This window comes from Rhea pennata, chromosome 3, assembly GCF_028389875.1.
Source record: "Rhea pennata isolate bPtePen1 chromosome 3, bPtePen1.pri, whole genome shotgun sequence".
Lineage (NCBI taxonomy): Eukaryota > Metazoa > Chordata > Aves > Rheiformes > Rheidae > Rhea > Rhea pennata.
Genome location: NC_084665.1, coordinates 121584878 through 121607555, shown reverse-complemented (window position 1 = coordinate 121607555; position 22678 = coordinate 121584878). Strand labels below are relative to the sequence as shown.

The following is a 22678-nucleotide window of genomic DNA, read 5'->3' as shown; positions in this document are numbered from 1 at the left end:
CTTCCCTCTCTCTTTCTCCCCCAGATTAATCCTTTTCATGTTCCTGCCAGGTAAGTAAATGTTGCCTGGAATTTAAACAACAGAAATGAATCTGAAAAAGACGCAGTTTGTCCAACCCACACGTGGAATCTGCAGCAAGGACTACACATGCCCATGACACCACACACGTTTGAAAAAAAGAAAGAAAAAAGTAATCAGAGCTACTCTTGTGGGTCCTTCCCTCCCTGTGCAGTGTAAAATAAGTTCCCCTCTCAAATTTACTTCTCTAGCAAACAATGAATGCTGTTAACAGGGGGAAGAAAACCTCAAAAATCAGCACTCTGAGAGAAGAACAGGTATTCGGCCTGACCTCTTCCTCCTCTCCCCTTCCTCTTAACCCGCGAGCCTCTCCAGCAATCACGTGAAGAGCAAAATACATGCCTGGGGCTAATGAAGATGGTCAAGGAGGTAAATAGGGCTGGTGGTGTGGATGTATGTTTGTTTTTGGAAAGGGTGGAAGGATGACAGGCAGCAGATAGCTGGGTGGGAGAAGACTGTTTGGGAGCACTCCTGCCTTCCCACCACGCAGTGGTGAACCAAAGCTGAGCGAGGAAGCCGCGAGCACCTCTGCTTTTTGTTTGCCAGGGAGCTGGAGTTTGGTGGGCATCAGGAGAGGAGGGGAATTCACATTTGCGCTGGATGGGGCTTACGCTGTTTTTGCTAGTGTCTGGAAGGCAAGTCTGGTATGGAGCACAGGCAGTGTGGATGGCTGCATTTGGAAGGAAAAGAACTTGATAGTATGTATATGTGAGAAGACAGGACAAAAAGGCTGAGGGGAAACCAGCAAAATTAATTGCAGAGAAGACAGTGGCCTAGATCTACAAAGTCAGAGAATGGTAGTAACCCATTAGCTTGGTAGGAGCAAATTTATTTCTCCAAGCTAATTTTGGAGCAGTGGGAAGAAGAAGGAAAAGTGATAAATGCTAAGATGGCCTGAACGAACAGAGACTAAAATGGCATGGGAAAAAAACATGTGGTTTAGAAGAACACAAAACTCTGATGTCCTTGGGAAGAATCAAAGTCTTAGATTAAAAATAAACCTACAATGACAGCCATGAGGACTCAAACAAACCTAGTCCCAGGATACCACCAGGAAATAGGAAATAATGAGATTCTTGTCAAAATAACTGTTAATCTGAAAGGAGGAGGAGGGAGCGAGAGACTTGAAACACTTGATTAGAGCCTATCCACAAATCAGCAAGGCTGGATGATACATAGCCCAGGGTCTTAAGGGAGTTTGCTAATGAACTTACCGAACCACTGATAATTATTTTTGAAACGTCAGGGAGAAATTGGGAAGAAGGAGGATTCGAGTAAAGCAAGTGTCATCCTGAAAGATGGCTCCGAAAAGGCAACAAATCCACCTCCAAAGCAGCCGGAGCTGGAGCCAGAGCGGCAGTGGCCCGGCAGGGACCAGCGCCGGGGCTTGTACGGCCCCGAGGGAGGCACGGGGGCGAGGTCAGCCAGAGTCGCTGACCCAATAAATCCGCCAAACAAGTTAATTTAGCGGCACGCGCCCCCCGCGTCCTGCAGGCGTTGCTCCTGCCCGCTTGCCGCCGCTTTGCGTGCGGGCAGAGCCGCGCGCGTCGGCGCAGCTGGCCGAGCCCGCGGGGCACGCCGCTCGCCCGCCGCACTGCTGGGCGCCGGTTGCGTTTCGCTTTGTTTTCTTACCAGTGAAGCTGAGCGAGATGGAAGGTTATTTTAATTGGGATGTGGTCTGGGAAGTGCCTGATGGAGCAAGATCCGGCGTCAGAGGTGGGCTACAGCACAGAGCAGCGCTGCTGCCTTGGTTCGCTAATGAAATGTCGATCGGTCATTACAAAAATACTCCCAAGACAAAACTTGGGGGGGTGGTGGTGGAAAATCAATTCAAATGAGTTGACAAAATTGCTGTGTGAAGCCGGGAAAACCAACCAGAAACTCCCAAAGAAAGGATCCCTGGGAAAGATCTGGCTGCAGAATTACAAATCACGGGTAATTATAAGCCACGTTTTAGCTTGGAGCATGGGCCCGGGGCTGCCCCACGGGCGGCAATGACCGAAATCCTGCGCCTGCTTTGGAGGTGGATGTGTTGCCTTTTCGGAGCCATCTTTCAGGATGACACTTGCTTTACTCAAACCCTCCTCCTTCCCAATTTCCCCCTGAAGTGTCAAAAATAATTATCAGTGGTTTGGTAAGTTCATCAACAAACCCCCTTAAGACCCTGGGCTACGTATCATCCCACTAAGTTTTACCAGTTCCCATATTGGGGTCTATCCGACACTATCCAAGGAGGTTGCTCTGGAAGGAGCGTTTGACCTGGAGGGAAGCAAGGGGATGGGCAGAGGGAGGACCCTGCACAGAGGCCCCTGTAGCTAGACTGTAAATGACCCTGGGAACAAGAGCTAAGCAACCACCAGCCCTCACTAACTGCCTGTGTGCTGCATGGCTACGTCCGACCCTAAGTGCCAGTGCTGCTCTTATTCTCCAAAAGCTGCGCCGTAGTACTGAAAGAAACTCATGACCAGCAGCTGAGAAATTCAATATTGTGGCCTCTTATTTTAGTCCTTGTGCATTGAATGAATACTTGAATTTCACCCTCTGTTTCAAAGACTGTGTATGAATTTTAAATGGTGGTTAGAGGAGCTTCTGCCCCGTTCACATGCAATTCTCATAGATAAGATTGACATTGCTATTAGCTTGCCTGAGGTTAAGAAAAACAGTGAGTTGCTCCTGTTCTCAAGAAATTGGGCAGTTCTAAATATGCAGCAGCGGCCTACGTGTGCAGGCCACTTTGGAGATACCTGGGCATCTACAGGGCCAAAGCGGCAGGTAGGTACTTAAGATCCATTAGGAATGTAGTCCTACATTGCTATTTCTTTACAATATTAGGACAATCACTGTTAATTTCTGGGACCTTAGGGAACAGGAAGCTGAAGTGGGCTCTAAAACTCTAAGGAACATGAGTGTAAAGTAGTATATTCATTGCTCTCTCTTCATTACTGTGATGATATTTCTTTTCTTCTCTCCCTTCCATCCCATCAGCTATAAAAACATCATTACCAAGGCTGACGTACAAAGAAAGAAATAATTACAATAATTAGGATGCAAGTTTATTGCTCGGTGCCATTAATAGCGGGAGATAAAATGATTACAGGCTGCCAGAACCTGACAAGGAAGCTGCTGCACGCTGCATAACCTCGCTATGGAAGGCAACCCAATGGCAGCTTTGAGGGCAGCGGCTGAAGAGCGGCTGAACTTACGCGTATCAAGCAACGTGCCTAGGGCAAAGATAATCTTCATCAAAGGGAGGTCATTTTATCCACTCCTTCCAGGAAAACACATTCCAGCATTTTGCAAATTCATTAGCCAGCAGGCTAATAATGACCATGCTTTCCGCTCCCCAGGCAATTGCTTCCTTTTATTAGAGGGGCTTGATCTACAGCCCTAGAGACAAGTCCTTGATTGCCCAAACCATGAGCAATAATATCAGGCCAACACACACCGTGATTATCGCCTTGCAACATAGTCCCATCCAATCCATCCGCTGCCCACTACAAAGCTTTGCATCGCGCTCCCAAAGCCAAACCCAATGAGGCTGAGCACATCAGGGGTCAGCGCGTCTGTCTGTCTCTATTTTGGAGCACTTGTTTCATCTGAACACCCCTTCAACTTCCTCTCTACCTCTCTGTCTTAGCTTCCTCCTTCTCCACCCCAAGCAAATCAGGGATAGTGGAGATGAAATCTCTGGCAGCTGGCCATTAAGTGACTTGACAGAGAGAGTGGAGTCATTGACTTTGCATTGCTTTTTTAGCAGCAAAATCATATGTGAATGAAAGTCTTGCTGTCTGCTCAACAGCTTGACATCTGCAAACCCTGCCAAACTGCTCTCCATGTCCAGTGCAGAGGTCTAGGGCTCAGCAGGCGCAAGCCAGAAGGGCCTTCCAGCTGGTGGCCCTGCCAAACAGTTCCCCTGCTGGTCGCCCTCCCCTGAAGAGTGTCATGGACCAGCCACTCAGAAGGGTCTTATAGCAGAAGTCTCCCAATGAGCAGAAATTTGGAAGCCACCCAAGGAGGGGAATGCCAGTGCCTCTTTTCTCCGCCATTTGAGAGCTGTGTCCCTGGGAGCCCCTGCTCGAGCATCCATCCCTCCTAAGTCATGACAGCCAAGCAATAGCACCAAGTGGTGTGAGTACCAACAAAAACTTTCTTACTTTTGCTTACTGTTATTATTGATATTTCAAAATTTCCTGCTTAGTCCAAAGATCTCATCTGTCTTATCAGACAGTGTTAAAAAAGAAGAAGAAGAAAAAGAAAGCCTGTCTTGTAAAGTCTGGAGTTGTAAGAGATTTGAAACAGCTGAATTAGCGTGTTGTTTTGATTCACTGAAACTTGGTATGTTTGGAGACTACAAACAAAGCTCCTCTCCCTCCTCACTTGTGTCTTCTGTGCGTGCACATGCCAGTAATTTCCTTGGAGCCACTCCAAAACATGTTATTAAATATTATCAGTTAGATTTAAGTGAATCTGCTTGGAAGAAGAGTCCCTATATTTATTAGGAGATGAATTTCTATCTTGTCATCAGACTTCAGGAGGGTTTGATCAGAACACAAGTGGGAGTGGAAGATGCTCATAAATAGGGCGTCGCAAGTACAACGATAAGCAAAACCTTCAGGGCACGCTGGCCGCCGTACGAAGTGGCTCCATGACAGCGCTAGACTGAGCTGCGAGTGCTCCACGAGCTTTTGGCTAAACCAAGGGTCTTGTAGCGAAACCTGCACGGTGGATCGAAAACGTGAAGGCAGAATGCATCACTGCCCCCGCAGCGCCATCCCCGTGGGAGGCGGTGGTGGTCCGAGCGCCAATGCGCCTTCCCGAGGCCGGCGGCACTGGCGGTCTCCGCAGCGCCTGCAGCTGGGCTGGCAGCCGGGCGGTTACGTGTTAGAGGACTCGAGCTCGGGTGGCCGGGTTGTGCTGCCAGAGGTGTCATCTTTACAATGAGATGGATAAATGAGAGTCCAGATTAGTCATGGTCAATTAGGAGGATATCATGGCACTTCTTGGAGCAGGGTTATTAGTGTGGGTGTTCTGGCCACCTTCCAGTTATATTCTCCTGTATTCTGCAAGCGCTTCCCCCTGCTAATGACTCAAAACCATCATGTAGCATTGTTACTTGCTGCTGAAAAAGAGCGACGTTTTATTCCAGCGTCGGCTGCACATCAGTAACGGTCCAAGTGCTCTGCACGTATCAGTTACACTTTAATGCACACAGAAAACCTTCATGTCATAAACTGCTACAGAAATTATTGCTATTAGTCTGCTGCTGCCGTTCTCATCAGCTGTCTGCTGAGCGTGGTCCCAGCCCCACGTCTCCTTCCAGATACGCTGGAAGATTTAGGCTTTCCCCTCCGGATAACAGGCACTTCCAGCTGCGAACGCTGCCTGCCGAAAGACCAACCTTCCTCTCTGCGCGGCCATCAAGGAGCCGTGCTCCGTAATAGCTCCGCTTGGGAATATCTGTCCAAACAAGCTGCTCTCTAACCCCTTCCAGTGCCTGGAGTTACTGCTAACTTCGCAGCGAGGAAACGAATCAGCCGGGGGAATCCACGGCTGGTGCCGTACATCAGCGATGCCTCGTAGTTGAGCACGGAAGTCACCGTGCTCCGCTGTTTGAGAACAAGGGCTGATTTAAAAACGAGAGGAAAAAAAACCCACAGACTGACCCTGTTTTTGTTGTGCTGTTCAGCCCACATCTAAGTTTTATTAAAGATTTCCATTCGGCAGCACCATCTAATAAATCTTACTGGTTAGCAGTCAGAGGAGGAGAAGAAAATGCTTCTCTGGTGCCTACTGGGAATCGCTGGTACTAAATTAGCTTCTCTGGAATCACTGCTGGCACCATCATGCTGCTGCCGTTACCCCGTGGAGGAGCTCCGTAGCACACTCGCATTTGCATGCCGCCTGGATCCTAAGCTAGCAGAATATGGAATTTTTAACCGTATACAGAAGCCCATTCTGCATTCTTTTTGCTCATGGAAAAAAGAAACCCTTGAAGGGCAGCATCCGGGGAAGGGAGAGTGCCTGTCTGCAAAGAGAGGCCTTCCCAGCGCCGGAGGGGAGGCCTGTTCTGCAGGGCCTCCAACGTCCCGCGGCGCAAACGCAAGCTGCCAAACCGGGGCTGTTTGGCAGACGTTCGGGAAATGCTAAACACTTTATTCACCCTCGGACGTCGCACGGAAGATTTTCAACGTTGACGTGTGAAATCACAGGATTTCAGAACACATCAGGCGCATGATTGCTCTTCGCACGTTTGCTGCCGTCCCTCGAAGGGTTAACTCTAGGTCAACACAAATTCCTCATCGACTTCCACGAGACCAGGCTAAATCTGAACACGTGTGCTCAATCTGCTCTGGTTGTGAGCTGGAGACCTGAACTATTTGTTTATTTATTTATTTTTCATTAAAAGTAGTTTGACTCGATATTAAAACGATTTTAATGGACGTCTCTGTTTTTACATACGCTACGCAGAGGATATCACACGCATTTCTTTCCTCCGTGCTCTGAGCAATCAGACTGACTTGCTGCTAACATGGCAAAAACAGCGCAGATAAAAATACAAGCGATGCGGTCAAGATTTTCCCAGCAAATCTGGTACTGAATGACTCCTGCTGAGGGGAGGACACGAACAGGCAGTTAATGTTTAAGTTGTTTCGGCTGCTGCTTTTGAGCCGCGGTTTTTGTGATCCACGCTAATGAGCAGACCGAGGAATTCACAGATTAACGACGAAGGTCAGAAGGGATCTCCGCGTGTAGTTAATCTGAGTTTGTGTGTACGCAGGCTGCGGACCTTTCCCCGGGCAGCATCTCTCCTGGAAACGTATCTAATCTTATCTTAAAAACACCGGACCCGAGCCCGCGTTCCCGCCCGGCCCGCGCCGAGCCTTCCCGCGCTGCGCTGCGAGGGCAGCGCGGCCGCTGCGCGGGGGGAACTTGCAGTCGCTCTTCCCAAACGTGCGACTTTTTGCGCTTAAAACACTGCCCTGAGACTATCTAACTGGCGCGCGCGGAGAACCGGCTAGAATAACTCATACCTCACGGGGATTTTTGCCCCACCAAGTGCTGTCACCTGCAAGGTGACACCCACCCTGCCAAGGGCAGATTTTCTATTACCGAGATTGTCGGCAAAAATACTAAACAGCGCCGAAGAAAGAATCGGTGCCTGCTAGTGATGGCCTTGCTCAGTGATACCATCTCATTAACAACTACATTTTGAGATCTGTCAGCGAAACAGATTTAATCTCTCTAATGTGTGCCTTGTTAATTCCCTATAATACCCGCCAAATGCCTTGGAGAAATCACTGTATATTACAGCAACACAGTTGTCTTTAGCAGCCAGACATGTTTCACTAAAAAATCCCCCGCAAAACAAACCAAAAAACCCCCCCAACTTCACCCTCCCAAAACCAGAAGACACCAGGTTCGCTTGGCAAGACTCACCTTCCAGGAAACCTCACGGACTGCTGCTCATCACAGCATTAGCACCTCGTTATTTGCGGATGGAATTCCAAATTAATCATTCTGTTATTTTGCAAGGGACCAACACGAGGCCAAAAGAGACCACTTAGCCTGATGTTGATCCTCTGCAAAAATTAATTACCACTGTACTAAAATCCTGCCTTTCACCCGTTCAACATACGGGAAACACCTTGGCAGGGCCCTGAGCTGTCTGATTCCCCCGGAATTGCAGGAGCTATTAAAAATCAACAACGGTGGCTCAAACAGCTTCTTGGCTGGGTCTCTGCAGACTCCTGTGTCCAAGATGGCCAGTTTGCCTCATCTGAGAATTTAATTTCTGATCTGTTTTCGCATCCTTCTTTGCTACGAAAGGTAAATGGTTTTGGTCCACCCACAGTTCAATATGGAATCAAAACTTCTTGCTTCCTTCCAAATACAGAATCCACGAAACAGTTCCATATTACACTTCACCACCTCATCAGCCTCAGCTAGCAATGGATTTATCACTGATTAAGATTGCAAATTTGATCCTAACAGGTTTAAAACGACCCTTTTTTTACTTCTATTGGCTATTAATACTTCTCTGGTTCCCTTAGCTCCCTTTAGCAGCAGCCAGTTTTTAACCTATATCTCATATTCATTATGTTAACCTCCCCCTTTTCCTATTTCCATACATACTGATTTATTTAGCTTTTACCACAGCTTTCACATCTCCTTTTGAATTAAATATTTTTCCTTGAACATTTCCTGGTAAATCTAAGAATTTTTGAAACTCTGCTTTTCTGAAACCAATTGGGAAGCACCGAGCTCTTTCTTTTTTTGGTTCCTCTTCCACTATAAATGTAGGTTTCCAGTCCATTGAGTTGACCTTTGTTTTAGGCTTTGGAAAATTTTGCCTTTGAAAGTTTGAAGCTTCTTTTTTATTTGACTGGTATTGTAAACTATTTCAGCAAAGCAAATTTATTGGGAACATCATCATCACCACTGCCTAAGCAACAGATCATTTTTAGGTCCCCAGTTAACTCTCCTTGGTCTTCTCCTGGACCACTTTTCAGAGGAGGTTGTGTGTGGAAAAAGCAGCTCTTTGCATTAGAAACCTCGGGAAGTTTTGCTGCCGGCTGCGCGAGACGCCCAGCTAAAGCCCCCAGGTTGAAATCACCCATGGCGACGCATGACCTCTTGCAGCATATTACACATGCTTAATTAACAGGTATTTGGTATGTTGCAAAAGAAAGATATTTAAAGAGCAGTTCACACTGGTAATATTTGGGACCTGTAACGAATGTGCAGCAGCCGCTCAGGCCTCACTTGGCTAGGTCAGACTAGGAAGCCGGAGCGTTCACGACTACGACTGTGGCTTGCCAGGGCCAACCGCATCCGCTGCGTCTTTCTATTTTTCCATCTTTGGAGAAAAAAAAATAACAGCCCAGATGCTGTGGGGATCCCCTCTCTCCAACTTCCCTTGCGTTAAAGCGGAGGACGGGCGAACACGGGCGCGGGGACCCCGGCCGAGCCGGACTCCTCGCATTCCTGTCCTGGGAAGAAAATTCGCTCCAGCAGCCAAGAGAGGGCGCTCCTTAGATTAAAAAAAAGGAAGAAAAAAAAAAAAAAAAAAAAGAAAAAAAAAAAAAGGCAGAAAATGGGGAAAAGAGAAAAGCCGAGCAAAAAAAAAAGATGTCAACAACTAACCGTGCTGTCTTGAGAAGGAATTTTCTGCTCTCTGCCAACGGTAAGATTAAATACAAGAAAGCAAAGCAAGGAGGCGTTTATCTGGCTGGGGACAGGCGCCGGAGCCGTCCCGGAGCGGCCGGGGCGGCAGGTCTATTTTCGGCACCCGGCCGCCGCCGCGGCACCGGCGGGGAATGACAAACCCTGCCGACGCGCAAGGGGAGAAGGACCCGCTCGCTGTCGGCGCTGGCACCGAGCACTGCCTACGACGAGGCAGTCTTTTTGCTCTCGGTACCACTAACTCAATCCCTTCTAAAAGGCCTTTAAGTTCGGCCAGGGCCTGCATCGGGTGCCAAGTTTTATTTCTGTCATCCAGTTTGTTAAACCTGTAGCCGGCATCGGGGAAGCAAGCCCAAAAAGCGACCAAAGACGCCGCATAAATAATAATTAACGGCAGCACGCGGTGCTTAATCGGCACTTTTCTTTCAAGGATCTTCCCACTATTTAGCAACAAAAAAACCCCAATTCTGTATTATGGCAGGCTCTCATACAGCCTCTGGTTAGGCACGACAAATTGCAGAAAACATCGCTAATGTAGCCCGAACGCCAAGAGGCAAATGAACCGCAGCAGGATCCTGGAAGGGCACGTTGAAAACTGCTGCATCCCCGAACACGTGCAAAAAAACCCACGAGGAAACCGCCCACACGGTATGCACCTCCCTTCCCCTGCCCCTCTCGCTCTTAGGTAGCATGAGTTTCTTTTTGAGCAGAAAAAATATTAAGGCACTGGTAATTCAATTTGAATCGTTTTTCTCACCTGCAGAACTGCCTGGAGTGGTTCATGTTGGGACCTGCTTTAATATTGCCTTTCTCTGGGTCATAGATGGTGGTTGCTCTTGCATAAGCTCCTCCAAGAATAAAGATGAACCCATTGAGAGTGACTGCAGGAGCATATTTGTTATCTGTCAATGGAAAGCAACACCGAGATCAGTTTTAGGCTCAGGTTTGGAGACTGTTTTTTATTTATATATTCCCCTTATTTACAGATAAGTCACGTTTCTCTAAATCTCCAAGGCTAGGGGAAGAAAAATGAGGAAATCTTCCTTGCTTCTGTTCTTCCCTCTCAAAAGTTCTCAAAGGCACTTTTAAAGTTCCTCAGTCCTTAACTTCTGCCGGTACGCACCTCCCGCCAAACTGGGAAAGCGCAATTATCCCCTCGCAAAGCCTAATGGAGTCGCCCTGAAAGCTCTGCTCTTACATACCAAATTAACATGTCAAGCTGCTACAGAATTTTGAATTGCTGCAAATTTTCGCTCAGATACTTTCCCACTTCAGAGCAGCAGCTCAGTACAGGAGAACCCACAGTGCTGAGTCCCACTTAAAAAAAAAAAAAAAAAGGTAGATTCTTCTTTCTTATATGCCACACAACCCAAAGGATTTTCTGACATCTGACTTCCCCCTGCCCCTATCCGTGCTTCATCTGTCATATGAATTCACCTACATTTTTAATTTCAGTTGTCCTGCACTTCAGCAATGAACTGTGTGAGCTCCGGGTTTCCAATTAAGCAAATCCCTTCTAAGTTAAAGCAATGCTTGAAAACTATTGTGCTAGCTGCAGATTGATTAGAAATATTTGGTAAAGCTAACCATAAAATTATTGAACAAAAAAAAATCCTAATTTACTTAGTTGACTTGTCCCGTATGCTGCTATCACACCATATGCACATTTGCACGTTATTAAATGTTAGCCAGTTGGGTTGAAATTTCTCAGGATGGCGTCTGTCTTAAGACAGTACATTTTTTTTTAATCAGCATTTCAGCAAAGCCGATCAACAGTCTTGGGGAACAAAAGAAAGGAAAATACATTGCTTTGCTGTAGGTAAAATAAATCTCAAAATTAGGTCTCCGAGAACCACTAGTACCGAAGCACCTTGGAGTGTGAAGCAGACATTTCCTGGGTGGCTCGCCTGATGTCACAGGACACATCTTTTGCAATGCCTAAAAAAAATATATCCCAAAGAAGCTATATATTTAAGCGTCTCCAAAATCTGTGATATTATGTGTTCAGGAAAGGTTTTGGCCTCTTGCCGTGCCGGGGGAGAGCTAGCGGCACGTGGTCCGACAGGCTGCCTTCAGCCTCCCGCGCGCTGGCAGGCCGCCTTCACCGTGCTCTTCCTCTCTGCATGATAGCGTGGGGGCCTAGAAGTCCCTCCTGGGTTTGCAATTCTGTGACTGCATCATTTTACAAACACAGACTGAGATGGGCTTAAACCAACCCCAGCAAGTTCACTTTTGGCTTTCTCTTACCTCTTGCATGACTCCTTTGTAACCCTGAGGCTCTTGTAAAATCATCTTATTCCATTAAACATTTAATGAAAAACTTAATTTGACAGGAGTTAAACAAAAGCTGATGTACCTGTCAAGGGCGGGGGGGGGGGCAATTTCCTTAACTGGACTTTGAGTTGATTAAACTAGAAGCAAAATAATGGTTTTATGCTTTTGTCTGGAGGATGACGGTGCAGCACAACTCAAGTTGGGTCTAGGGGATGTATGGGGTGGCAACGTGGAGCGTGAGAACAGGCAAAATGTGTTACGGGTTAAAGCTGGGCTCCTGTTATGCTGAGTACAGGCATATGTCAAAAAACATGGATGTATTAGGAAAATGTCATTGATCCTTGGGAACAGATGGGAAGAAACTAATTCATCCAGAAAATAGAACAAGGAGTATTCAGTTTCTTCTCAGTGCCACTAAGTCACTATAATTCATCAGAAGGACTTATCTGTCCTAACAACCCGTCTCACATCCCTTTCCAAATCAGACTTGCATATGTGACATTTTTTCCAGTTAAGGAACACATCAGAAGTTTTCTATATTTAATTAGCACGCATTCCTGTTTTCTTTTCTTTGACTAACACTGTTTTACAAGAAAAAGAAATTCTCCCATAAAAAAAGAGCTCAGAATTCAACTCTCAAATCTCACAGGGAAATTATTTGGGGCTCCCTCAAGGCAGAAACAGAGACTTCTCAGGAGACTGAATCACTGACTTCACATTCCTTTTTGTGAAAGAAAGAGAGGGAAACCCCTTGGTTATTTTCATAGTGACATTCTTTTCTTCTTTTCAAATAAGCAGACATACTGATTTTCTTTTTCCTTTTCTTTTTCCTTTTCTTTTCCAAGAGGCAATCATGTTTGAGTCTCATCAATTTTTCAATACATCACCTATTTGTTGTCTTTTGACTGCTTTTGGCTTTAGCTACAATTTCATAAATTGATATAAACTAAGTCTGAGATAGCAAAACAGGGAAATCTCTGCTGCTTCTTTCAGAAAGGGAGAAGTTCATAGCAAACAGTCTCCTGATCTTGATGAAGATACGGCAGAAAGACATGAGGGAGACCCCTCCAGAGACAGGCAGAGAGAAAAGAGCATATTTTATTTTTGCTTTGCTACAACACAAGCAAAAATTGTTCACAGATTCCGATGAGCTTGGAAAACTCAAGCCAGCATTCTTGCAGTCTAAGCATGGATGGCCATGGTCAACCTTCAACCTTACTTCATCCCTGGTACTACCCATATCCTTCCCTTCCTTATTGTCCTTTCTATCCACGACTGACCATGAGGCTCTGCAGCCTCATGCAAACACTCAGCAATATCAACTTCTGTAACTGCTGAGTGTCTTTAACATGCTAGTAGGACAAGACAGTTGGGGGGCCTAAATTTGCAAAAGCATGTGCTGGTTGGGCACTTTGGTCAATGGTACTGGGTGTGCATGTGAGCCCCTGCGGGTCAGAGGATTACCACGCAACGCAGGCAGGTTTTCTGAAACGCCTGCTGGAGGGGAGGAAGACAGGTGAGAGGAAAAACGGAAGCTGAGAGAGGTTGCAGAGAAGTATCCTCCTTTCCCAAAACTAAATCCAAGTGTTGGGGCTGTCACAAACTGCAATCCATTTCACCTGGAAAAGCTCAGGTGGGATTTGTCTAGGACTGCAAGTGCACATGAGATTAAAAGGTAGAGTAAATGTAAAGGAGATACTAGATAAAAAGTAGTCCTCTCTCCAAGTGGATAACATCATAACATCACTATACTTTACTGTTGGCAAAGGAAAATACGCAAGTATTTCCGTTCTTCTGGCGAGAAGTCATTCCAGGACGAGGTACTCACTTGAACACAGTCCTTGAGCTGGAGGTGTGATTCATGTGAGGTTGATAATTTAACCGACCAATGTGCTCCTAACTTCCTAACAAAAATGTCAACTGTGTTGTGGTTTTTTTGGTTCTTCTATCACTCCATGCATTAGATAGCCCAGCATCACAGTTCTACTTTCCCTTCCATGATTACTTAGAGATCTTATGTTGTCTTCCAGTACAGTACTTGGCTGGAGGCTGAAGTGGCATTAAAATGAATGGTGGCAGCACTTAATGTTGGAAAAGGGTTACTAAAACAAAACCAATCAGAACATTTTTATCAGGGGCATGCCACCAGTCAAGCTCCACCTAAAAGGTCTCCAGCAGGCTGGGGGCAGATACACGCACATGATGAAACAGGCTGGAGAAAGAACACTAGTCAGTAGAAAGTAATCTGCTTTTACGAGTAAGTGCCTCTTCCCCCCCGCCGAATAACAGGCAGACAAGCTCAAGGCTGGTAAGATACCGTCCCTCGGCAGCCTGGAGACTGCAGTCTGATCCTCAGCACAGCTTGTGAGGCCAAACCGCAGGCTGCAATTAGCAGCCGGGTCTCAGGTTTCGGTTGTTCTGGCAAGGTGCTGTCATTGCGGCGTGAAGCCAGCGTGAAACCCATGCTCTCCAGGGAACGAGGAGGGAGGAGAAAATGGGGGTGAGGCGTATGCTGTTGGCCATGCGGCTCTAGGAACGGGTCCCACAGGTTTGGCCACAGGGGCGATGCAGAAAACGGGAAGAGGAGGAAGCCAGGCCACTGCTGACCAGAAGGAAGGCGATATGCCATGCTTGTGCAAACAGAGAGCTCCTTCTCACGCTGGCTGGGTTCTCCTTACTGCACAACAGGTCACGGTGCCCTATAATGCCCCCAGTGACTGTGAACTGACAATCTTCAGAGGCCCAGAAGTCCAGCTGCAAACGCTGTATTTTGTGTGCATGTGTGAGGAAATACTCTTTCCAAAGGAGTAGGCTCCACTTGCAATCATGGTTCAGTTCTCAGCATATTTACCAAGGAAATGTTAATGAAATGAAGCGCTTGCCAGAACGAGGCGATAAAAGAGAAGCAGGAAGTGACGGAGAGGATATCCAATAAGCAAATAAAAAACAGTGACTTTGCTAAGTAATAGGCAGACTAAATATCTGCAGGTTACACACACCGAAGAGCGGGAGAAATCATTTTGGATAAGGAATATGGCATATATGGAGAAGAAGTGGAGACAAAGGTAAGAAATAATCAAGTTTAACACTGAAAAATCCTAAGAACAAGTTACAGGAGGAAAAAAACATATTGAAGGAAAAGATGAACACTCGTTGCTTTAACACTCCTAAGTGACAGCAGGCCAAATCCATGGCACTGGCGTGGAACTGTCTGTCTTGTGGAGATGGACAAGCCAAGACATACATCTCACTTCTCCTGTAAAGTCCAAAAATAAATTCATGGGAACGATTATGTGTTTTAAACAAATAAGCCACGTAACAGTGCAGTGGAAGCACACAGATGCTGCTAACATTATTTTCCAGATATTTCTTGCATTCTCAGCTCTTTGCTTGTCCGCCTGAGGTTGGACACCTCACTAACCAGTATGTCCTTTTAGACATTTATATGAAATGACAAAAACCTCAGAGACTGTCCTGAGTCCTTTTGTTACAGCCCTTGGGACTGAAGTCTGACTCATCCTGCGCTGTCAAGTTCTTAAAAATACTGAAAACCATCCTGGAGGGCAAAAAATGCCAAGCACAAGTATGTTGGCTGAAGAGTCAAGATGCCTCTCTTGGGCAGCTTGTTTGCTCTTTTTGAGGCCCAAATGTGAATGGCAACACCTTGTTTAACAGCTGGAGCTCTCTTGAGAAAGCAAAGGAGAGGAAGATGCAAACTTATCCTTTGCTTGCGCATATGCTTAGGGCCATCAGCACGCTCCCTTCCAGTCCTAAATGGACTAAAGTTGTCTTCATGGAAAGAAAGTGCTCTATATTGTCAAATTGGGCATCTTGGTGGTTTGCAGAGTCTTGTTATAGGAACTGCATTTTTTTACCCTCCAAAGAAGAGTTTTTCCTTCTACTGGAGTCAAAATACACTCATTTCACTTCTTATAGCAAAAATAAGATCCCAAGCAGTATGCTCACCCCATCCATGGGAGGTGGGCAAGGGCTTGCTCCACATAGTCCCTTGCCTCTCAGCAGGGCTGATGAGCTCAGCACTGTGCTAACACAGCCACACGGCTCTCTCCTGGCACAGAGTATGGACAGAGCAAGCTTATGTCTGCACACCATGGACATCCCCAATACCTCCACGGTTGAGAGGAAGGGCAGGACATAGCCAAGGGATGCAGGGAGAGGCAACATGCTCATGCAAGTGTATACATATGCATGCCTCTGTGTGTACAGAAATCTCTTCAAGCCCTTATTAAAAAAAGAAAAGATGGATGGGTGTAGGCAATGAAAGATCTTATGGTTCTTCCTGAAAAATCTCGGAGTCAAAACTGTACTGTGGCTGCAAGCTCACTACAGGCCTGGGAAAGGAGAAGAATATTTTTAGGCAGGCCCCGCTGGAAACTTGAAGGCTGGCTCTATTTCTCATCAGTGCCAGTCTTCTCCAAGGCAAGCCTGAGCTGCATATTGCAGGCACACAGCTGGGTCTCTGCACAGTGCTTTCAGGAGCACAGAAGAGGCAAGACCCCTGGTCCAAAGGCCCAGCAGGCCGCTGTCATCCCCCCGCACCCCACCCCATTTCTCATGGCTGTCTGCCTGCCTCTTTCTCCTTCCTTTGCGGGAAGGGTTCAGCCCATATGGCAGAGCAGGGCCAGACAGCAGATATAAGCGGACAGTGGATATGTGCTGGAAGGGAATTTTTACTTCTCTGTCCTGCAAGGACTGAGTTGACACCTAGAGCAAACTCCACAGTTCCCTCCATGGGTAAATGGCATGGTAAGGAACTAAATTTTTGTATTAGAGGCTAGAAATGCTCATAGATCTTTGACCTCTGTATTTATATAGTTCTCACTTGATTTTAAATTTTAATAACAGTGATGAATAAACATTATTTGTTCTTCTTACAAACCAGAAACGCTAATCAACACTTGTAATTCCACCAGTGCAGACACTGACTGTTCAAGGTAGCAGAAAAAGTATATTTTAGTGCCCTGGCATGAAGGCACAAAGTGAACTAAAACACAGTGACAAGATAATTAGGCTTACAGTCACTGACTTCAGCACGGCTATGGCCATCTTGTTAAATAAGATAAACCTTAGGAGGCTGGGCATGGAATACATTTTTAGCAGAGCTATATAGGACAACTTAACAAGAAGCGGAAAGGCAGGCACTGCAAGTATGCAGGCTAGGTTCATTTACTGTCATAGGACTTTGGCTCAACAGCAACAAATTTCCTACAGCTAGGAACATGAGAAGGGGACACGCAAGGTGGTTTACTAACCATGTGCAATACGAAGGCCCTGGGAGGCTTCATTACCTCCCTAATATCAAGCTGTGGGCTATACTGCCGCAAGAGCATCTGCCGGCTCCAAAGTCAGGGAATAGAGAAGTGTGGCAAAGGATGAGGAAGTGAGAAAAACCATCTCTCCAAACATATATGTATAATCAAAACTTGCTCCTGCCCAAAGGCTACTGCAGCATCCATATGCAATGTGCCAGGGACCCTAGTTTCATTCCTACTGCACAGGAATCCACATCCCAACACCTTATAGCAGGTTATGGCTAAAGAATAAATAGAGACTGAGGGTGAGTTTGCTGCTTATTCTTAGAATAAATCCAAGCAGAACAGAGGCTGAGCTCCCTCAAAGGGCTCATCTCCTCTCTGTTCTGCATGCACAGGATTTCAGCATCCAGCTGGTTTCAGCTGCGTTCAAGTTGGCCTAAAAATGCCCCTTCCCTTTCCCATGGTCATTGCCAGCACGGCCTGGGGTTAGGCTGGCACACAGCACTCCGAAGGAGACGGATCTGCTGGGTTCAAGCATGTACCATGCTGCAGCCAACTCACCGACTACTGTAAAATACTGTACTGACTTGAAGCAGGTACTACTGGTCTAAAATCCTCTGGAGGCCTTGGATACTTTCAATACCTCCATCTACTGCTGAATGTTTGAGCATGCTTGAGGTGTTTTTAAATAATCCATTATCCTTTTGGAGGTTAAACAGGTTTCACTGATCTCTGGAGTGACCTTAAACAACAGAACTAGCTGTCAGATGTCTCAGTTTACTTAGCTCAGGGAGACAGCTGAAGGATTCACAAATACTCACAAAAATACCTTAAGGCTGTCAAAAGCACCCCAGGAATGATCATATCAGAGTTCACCTCATCTCCATTTTATAAAAATCACTCCAAGACTCCCTTCTACTCCTTCTTTATTTTAAATAAAAGTTGACTGTACTGCACTTGAAATATCATTTGGTTCTTGGGGAGTAACTCAGAAATACAGATGATACTACAGTTCTTCTAGAGCTGCAGAAATAACAGTATATTTCCACCATTCCAGCAGCCTTTTAGTGAAGATCAAGGATCACATCAATCCAGTTTCCCAGGCATTCTCCACTGGGGTGCAAGTTTTCAGGCTTTGTGGTATTTTACTTAAATTGGCATTATTTATTTCCCAAGAAATACACCTGGCAACTCAGTATTTCACCATATATTTTATGCCTTCAGCTTAACTAATTAACTTTGTTTACACCAAAACCCCTACCAATACTATCTTACAACTTCACCAGTGTCTTTCAAGTAATTTTGTTAGGAAATAGTTCAACCCATCTCCGATGATTCGGATGATTTTTCCAAGCACGCACGGTGTTGATGCCTGTTAGACAGTATAATAAGTCCAGGGAATGAATTCTTAGCTCCTGTGGCACTTGCACTAGTTTGGTAAGGGAAAGGAATACCTCTTTGCATAATGCATTCATTTTTTGCAATATGCTCTGAGTACCGGAAAACCTCATACTGTCAGTCAGCAGATTAAATGAACAGCAGCAGCTGGAGCCATGTGATGGAAAAAGTCGGGAAATAGGTTTGTTTGCTCTGCTGTATTACATAAACATGACTTTTGCTGGTTAACGCCCTCCCGCTGGGTGCTCCATGCTGCATCATATGCATGTCATGTTATGTTAGGCTGGACACAAACAGCAGCAAGAGAGGAGAAAAGCAGCAACACTGTCTTTGCAGGAGGAGCTATAGCCGTGCAGGCACCAACCCCTCCAGACTGCTTCTACTGGTAACCCCCAAGAAGAGATTCATAATAATTGTAACAAGCTAAAACAAAAAGGACAGTTTATTTTAGTCCTTAGGATATGCTCTGGCCTCACCTGGCAGTGTAACTGTAGTTCTGTAATTTAAGTCTTGCTTCCTATACTTGCCCTACCAGGATGAATACTGAGATTATATATCTTTTGAACAAGCGACCTCATGCTCCTGCTCCAGCCACTTGCACTGAGCACGGGGACAGCTCAGCCCTTCCTCTGCAGCAGCGACTTTGTGCGGCTGAACCCTTCGCCCTGCTTCCCAAACGGCCTAAACACCCCGGGGAGCAAGAAAGCAGATACGTTGCAACCTGCTAAGCACTATGGTAATTTCTGAAGGGAGTCTGCACCCTCTAAATTACTACTACTTTGGAAAACTTGCGCTCTTGTCTTGCTCTTTATTCTGTAAGATACAAAGAGAGCCCTGGGGCATCATAAACATGACTAATAAACACAGTTTTAATAATCCACCTGTCTCGGGATTGCAGACTGTGAAGTGTGCGTGACTTTGAACACCACAGATAAATTCCTGTTATGAATGACCTCCACTTCCTACAGGACATGAGGCACTGTAACAAAAAACATGCTAATAACCCATTAACTGACTGCTGTTGTTTTAAGCATGAAACAACACATGATGTTAGAATGAAGTTTCACTGCACTTTGTGATTTCTTTTGGATCTAAAATTACTAGTTGTCCATGTCTAATAACTGCTTTCCTTTCTCTTCTACTTTGAGCTCATCACTTCTGGCTGATAACTAGCTGTATTAATGAGTGACAATTGCCTTCAGTAAGAAATCCAGATAATTGCCTCTCTGGTATAATATACCCTGCATGCCTGCCAATTTGTTACAAACGTCTCCCCCTCTCCAACCCTTTTGCTTTCTACAAAGCCATTAAAATACCTGTAGCGCAGAGATTGCTGTCACAATATGGGTTTACGCTGACAACGCAAGTGCCTTACCGATCATGGGCGACTCTATAAAACTCCACGAGTTAGTCTGAGGGATGTAGGACTGCAAGACGCCCGCCGCTCGGCCGGCTTCGTTCACCCCGCCGAAGACGTAGATCTTGCCCCCGCAGACGGTAGCGGCGGCCGAGTGCACGGCCTTGGGCAGAGGCGCGATGGTCTCCCACTGGTTCGTTATCGTATCGTACCTGAGACGACAGCGATCAGAGTAAGCTGAGATGACACAGCCATGGGTAAACAGCAGATGCGGGAGAGACAGGCAGAGAAAGCGGGCTGCGATATAACAGAGAGGCAGTTTGACAAGTAGAAAAAAGCAGAGGTGGAAATGTATCTCCTAATGCCATACAAATCCAACCACTTGGTAAACAGTGTAATTAATGCCTCTTCTGAGCCTTTAAAGCATTGATAAAAGCCCAGAGAAAGATGGTTCTATTTTCTGTATATGCCTCTCAAATCCCATTATAGTCCAAGCTAAAGAAACTCAGGACATTTTTGTTGAGATGTCTTCCACTAATTAATTTCTATTAATGAGTATACAATGAGATTATTCTTGCAAATCAGTGCAGTGATATCCAACAGCAACCACAGGCAGGCAACTGTTAATGTACTTGAGTAGTTCGGCTTGTGGAACACATCTCACCTGCAATATAATGCAACATGATAGCTCTTTTTTACTCTTGTTAACTGACCAGTGATGCACATTTTGTGCTAGAATAAGTTGCTTCCATTTAATTTTGACTGTGCACACCAAACTACTGCACTCCTGTCCAAAATGCTGCAAATGTTAATGCTGGAATAAGATTTCACCATTGCATCCCTATTTGACATGAAGCAAATAGAAAAGAGTATGCATTAAGCTGCTAAATTAGTTTTAAGGTCATCAGTATCTGATTTAATTAAGCCATTGACCATAAGGGATGTGCAGTTAATAATCCATGGATGAAGATTCATTTTAGACAATGTCACAAGTACAGATGCCAATTTTTTTTAAAGATAATGTGGCAGGGATCCAAATAACTGCTGTAAAATGAGTCTTGGAGACAGTGGAAAGGCATATGAATTTTAGGCTTCAATATTTCCATGTAATGGCATAGTCAGTCAAATAGGAGTTTCCTGAGTAGTGATTATTCAGAACTGTTGACTGCAAGAACAGAAGCCCTCATCATCCATTCAGGGCTTTTGCTCTTGATATTAGCGATATGCAATATGCAAACATTAAATGAATCCATGGCCAAGAATCCATCTGTAAAAAATGATTTAGTGACTGGGGAATTCTGCTTTTGTAACATCTCTCAAATTCTCACTGCCCAGAGCTGAGGAAAATAAAAGGGATAAAAGATGTAAATGGCGGAGATAGCACAAAATAAAATGCTTAATGAAGATGCCTTAATAGCTTTTCAAACAATATAACTGAAAATAATTAATATACCCATAAAAAAGAAGAAAAAGCAAGAGGGAGGTAAATTTTAACTAACAAAATGAGGAAAAGTCCCTCATAATGAGCACAGACAACAGCATTTTACAATGCTCTAAATTAGCTACCGAGAAATTAAAGTCATCTACAACAAAGTGATCAAAGAGGTGAACTATAACAAGATTAAACAATATCGTGCCGGGAACATACAAAGAGGCATACCTATATTGGGCTAATTTTTAAAGTTTGACACCAAAAAGACAACTGCAGATAAATGTTTGTCTATATAAAAAGCTCTTAAATGTAAGGCACCATATGCTGGATCTCTTGTATTTGCCCACAACACTCAAGGCAGTACTCACTCCCATCCTAGCAGATATGCAAAAATGTCACATAATATAAACAGTTTCATATACTACTGTTGGGTTACACTTTGCAAATACATCTACTTCAGTTATTTTGGGTTTGGTAATTTATTTGGTAATGCCTGCTATTACTGAACGAAAAAATGGTTAAGGAATTGGTTATAATTGGTTCAAGATCGGTCAAAGAAATGGAAATTTTTGGAAAACACTGATCTAGTGTTTTCTAATTCCTCAGCTTCTGGGATATAAGTTGTATCCGTCGCTTGATAGCTATTTTCTCCCACTATCCCCTGTGATTTAGTACTATCCAGAGTCCAGAGTCGTTTGCAGCCAACTGAGGAGCTCTGTGGTGGAAAGGTGAGTAGATGTGCTGCCTTCAGCTCTGGCTGGCAGAAATACCTGGCAGATCACAGTTTCTGAGACAGATATATCATTTCTAATGACTTCCTGATCCTTCTAATGTGTTTTCAGGAGAAGGAGGGATTATAGCTTCCAGATCTGTTGTGGGTTGGTTGTGGGTGAGGAAAATGTTTGCAGGAATGTTGCAGAAAGATTCAAATTATAAATAGTTCCTTTTCTGGATGAATTTCACTGTTGGGATCCCAGGCCCCATACACCCAGTTTTTTACCCACCTTCGCGGCTCTGTGTTTATCTCCTAAAATGACAGAATTGACATTTCTGTCTCCTGCTCTCCTGTGCCTGCCATGGGGAACCAAATATGTCAAGTTTCACCTCATCCACTGAAAGCCAAAGGCTGCAAATCTATTGGATATGAGTGCAGACGGAGGAGCTTAAAGCAAATGTTCTTGTCCTGAGCATCCTTTGGTTTCAAAAACCTTCTCTGAACCATTAAGCAGATGGAGACTAGCCCTTGTCCACCTAACACAGGCACCTAACTTGCATTTTGTATAGGTCCAGTAAAGCAATCCTCTCAACCAAGGGTCTAAATTCCCCCTGGGGTCTAAGATAAGACATAGGTGCCTTTAAGGCCTCCTGATACCTAATTTCACTCCATCCATCAAGTCCTTCAATCCTCCGGGAACTTGTTCCTATGGTTCATTTCCTCCTTATAAAACTGTAGACCTGATTTCTAGTCTCAGTTTGTTTTGCTTCAGCTCCCACCCACTGGATAGCAATTTTTTTTCTTGTTAGATTATAAAGCTGTCTGCTATCAAATATCTCTCCTCCACATACGGACTTGTGGAAAATAATAATGTCGCCTCTTAACCTTCTATGGGAAAAACTAAGTAGTCTAAGCTTCTTAAGTCTCCCACTGCAAGGCAGGTTTCCATCATTTTGGTTTATCTC

The 22678-nt window shown here is 45.2% G+C and overlaps 1 protein-coding gene across 3 annotated transcripts in view; it reads right to left on the bottom strand.

Annotated features, from left to right (window-relative positions):
• The window catches only part of KLHL29 (kelch like family member 29), a 373000-nt gene that overhangs the window by 2520 nt on the left and 347802 nt on the right, over positions 1 to 22678 (bottom strand). For all 3 annotated transcript variants that reach the window (XM_062573180.1, XM_062573181.1, XM_062573182.1), the window contains 2 exons: positions 19585 to 19778; positions 10019 to 10163 (listed from right to left, as the gene is read on the bottom strand). In XM_062573180.1, coding sequence (XP_062429164.1) covers positions 10019 to 10163; positions 19585 to 19778 — 339 coding nt within the window. The remainder of the gene's footprint in view (positions 1 to 10018; positions 10164 to 19584; positions 19779 to 22678) is intronic.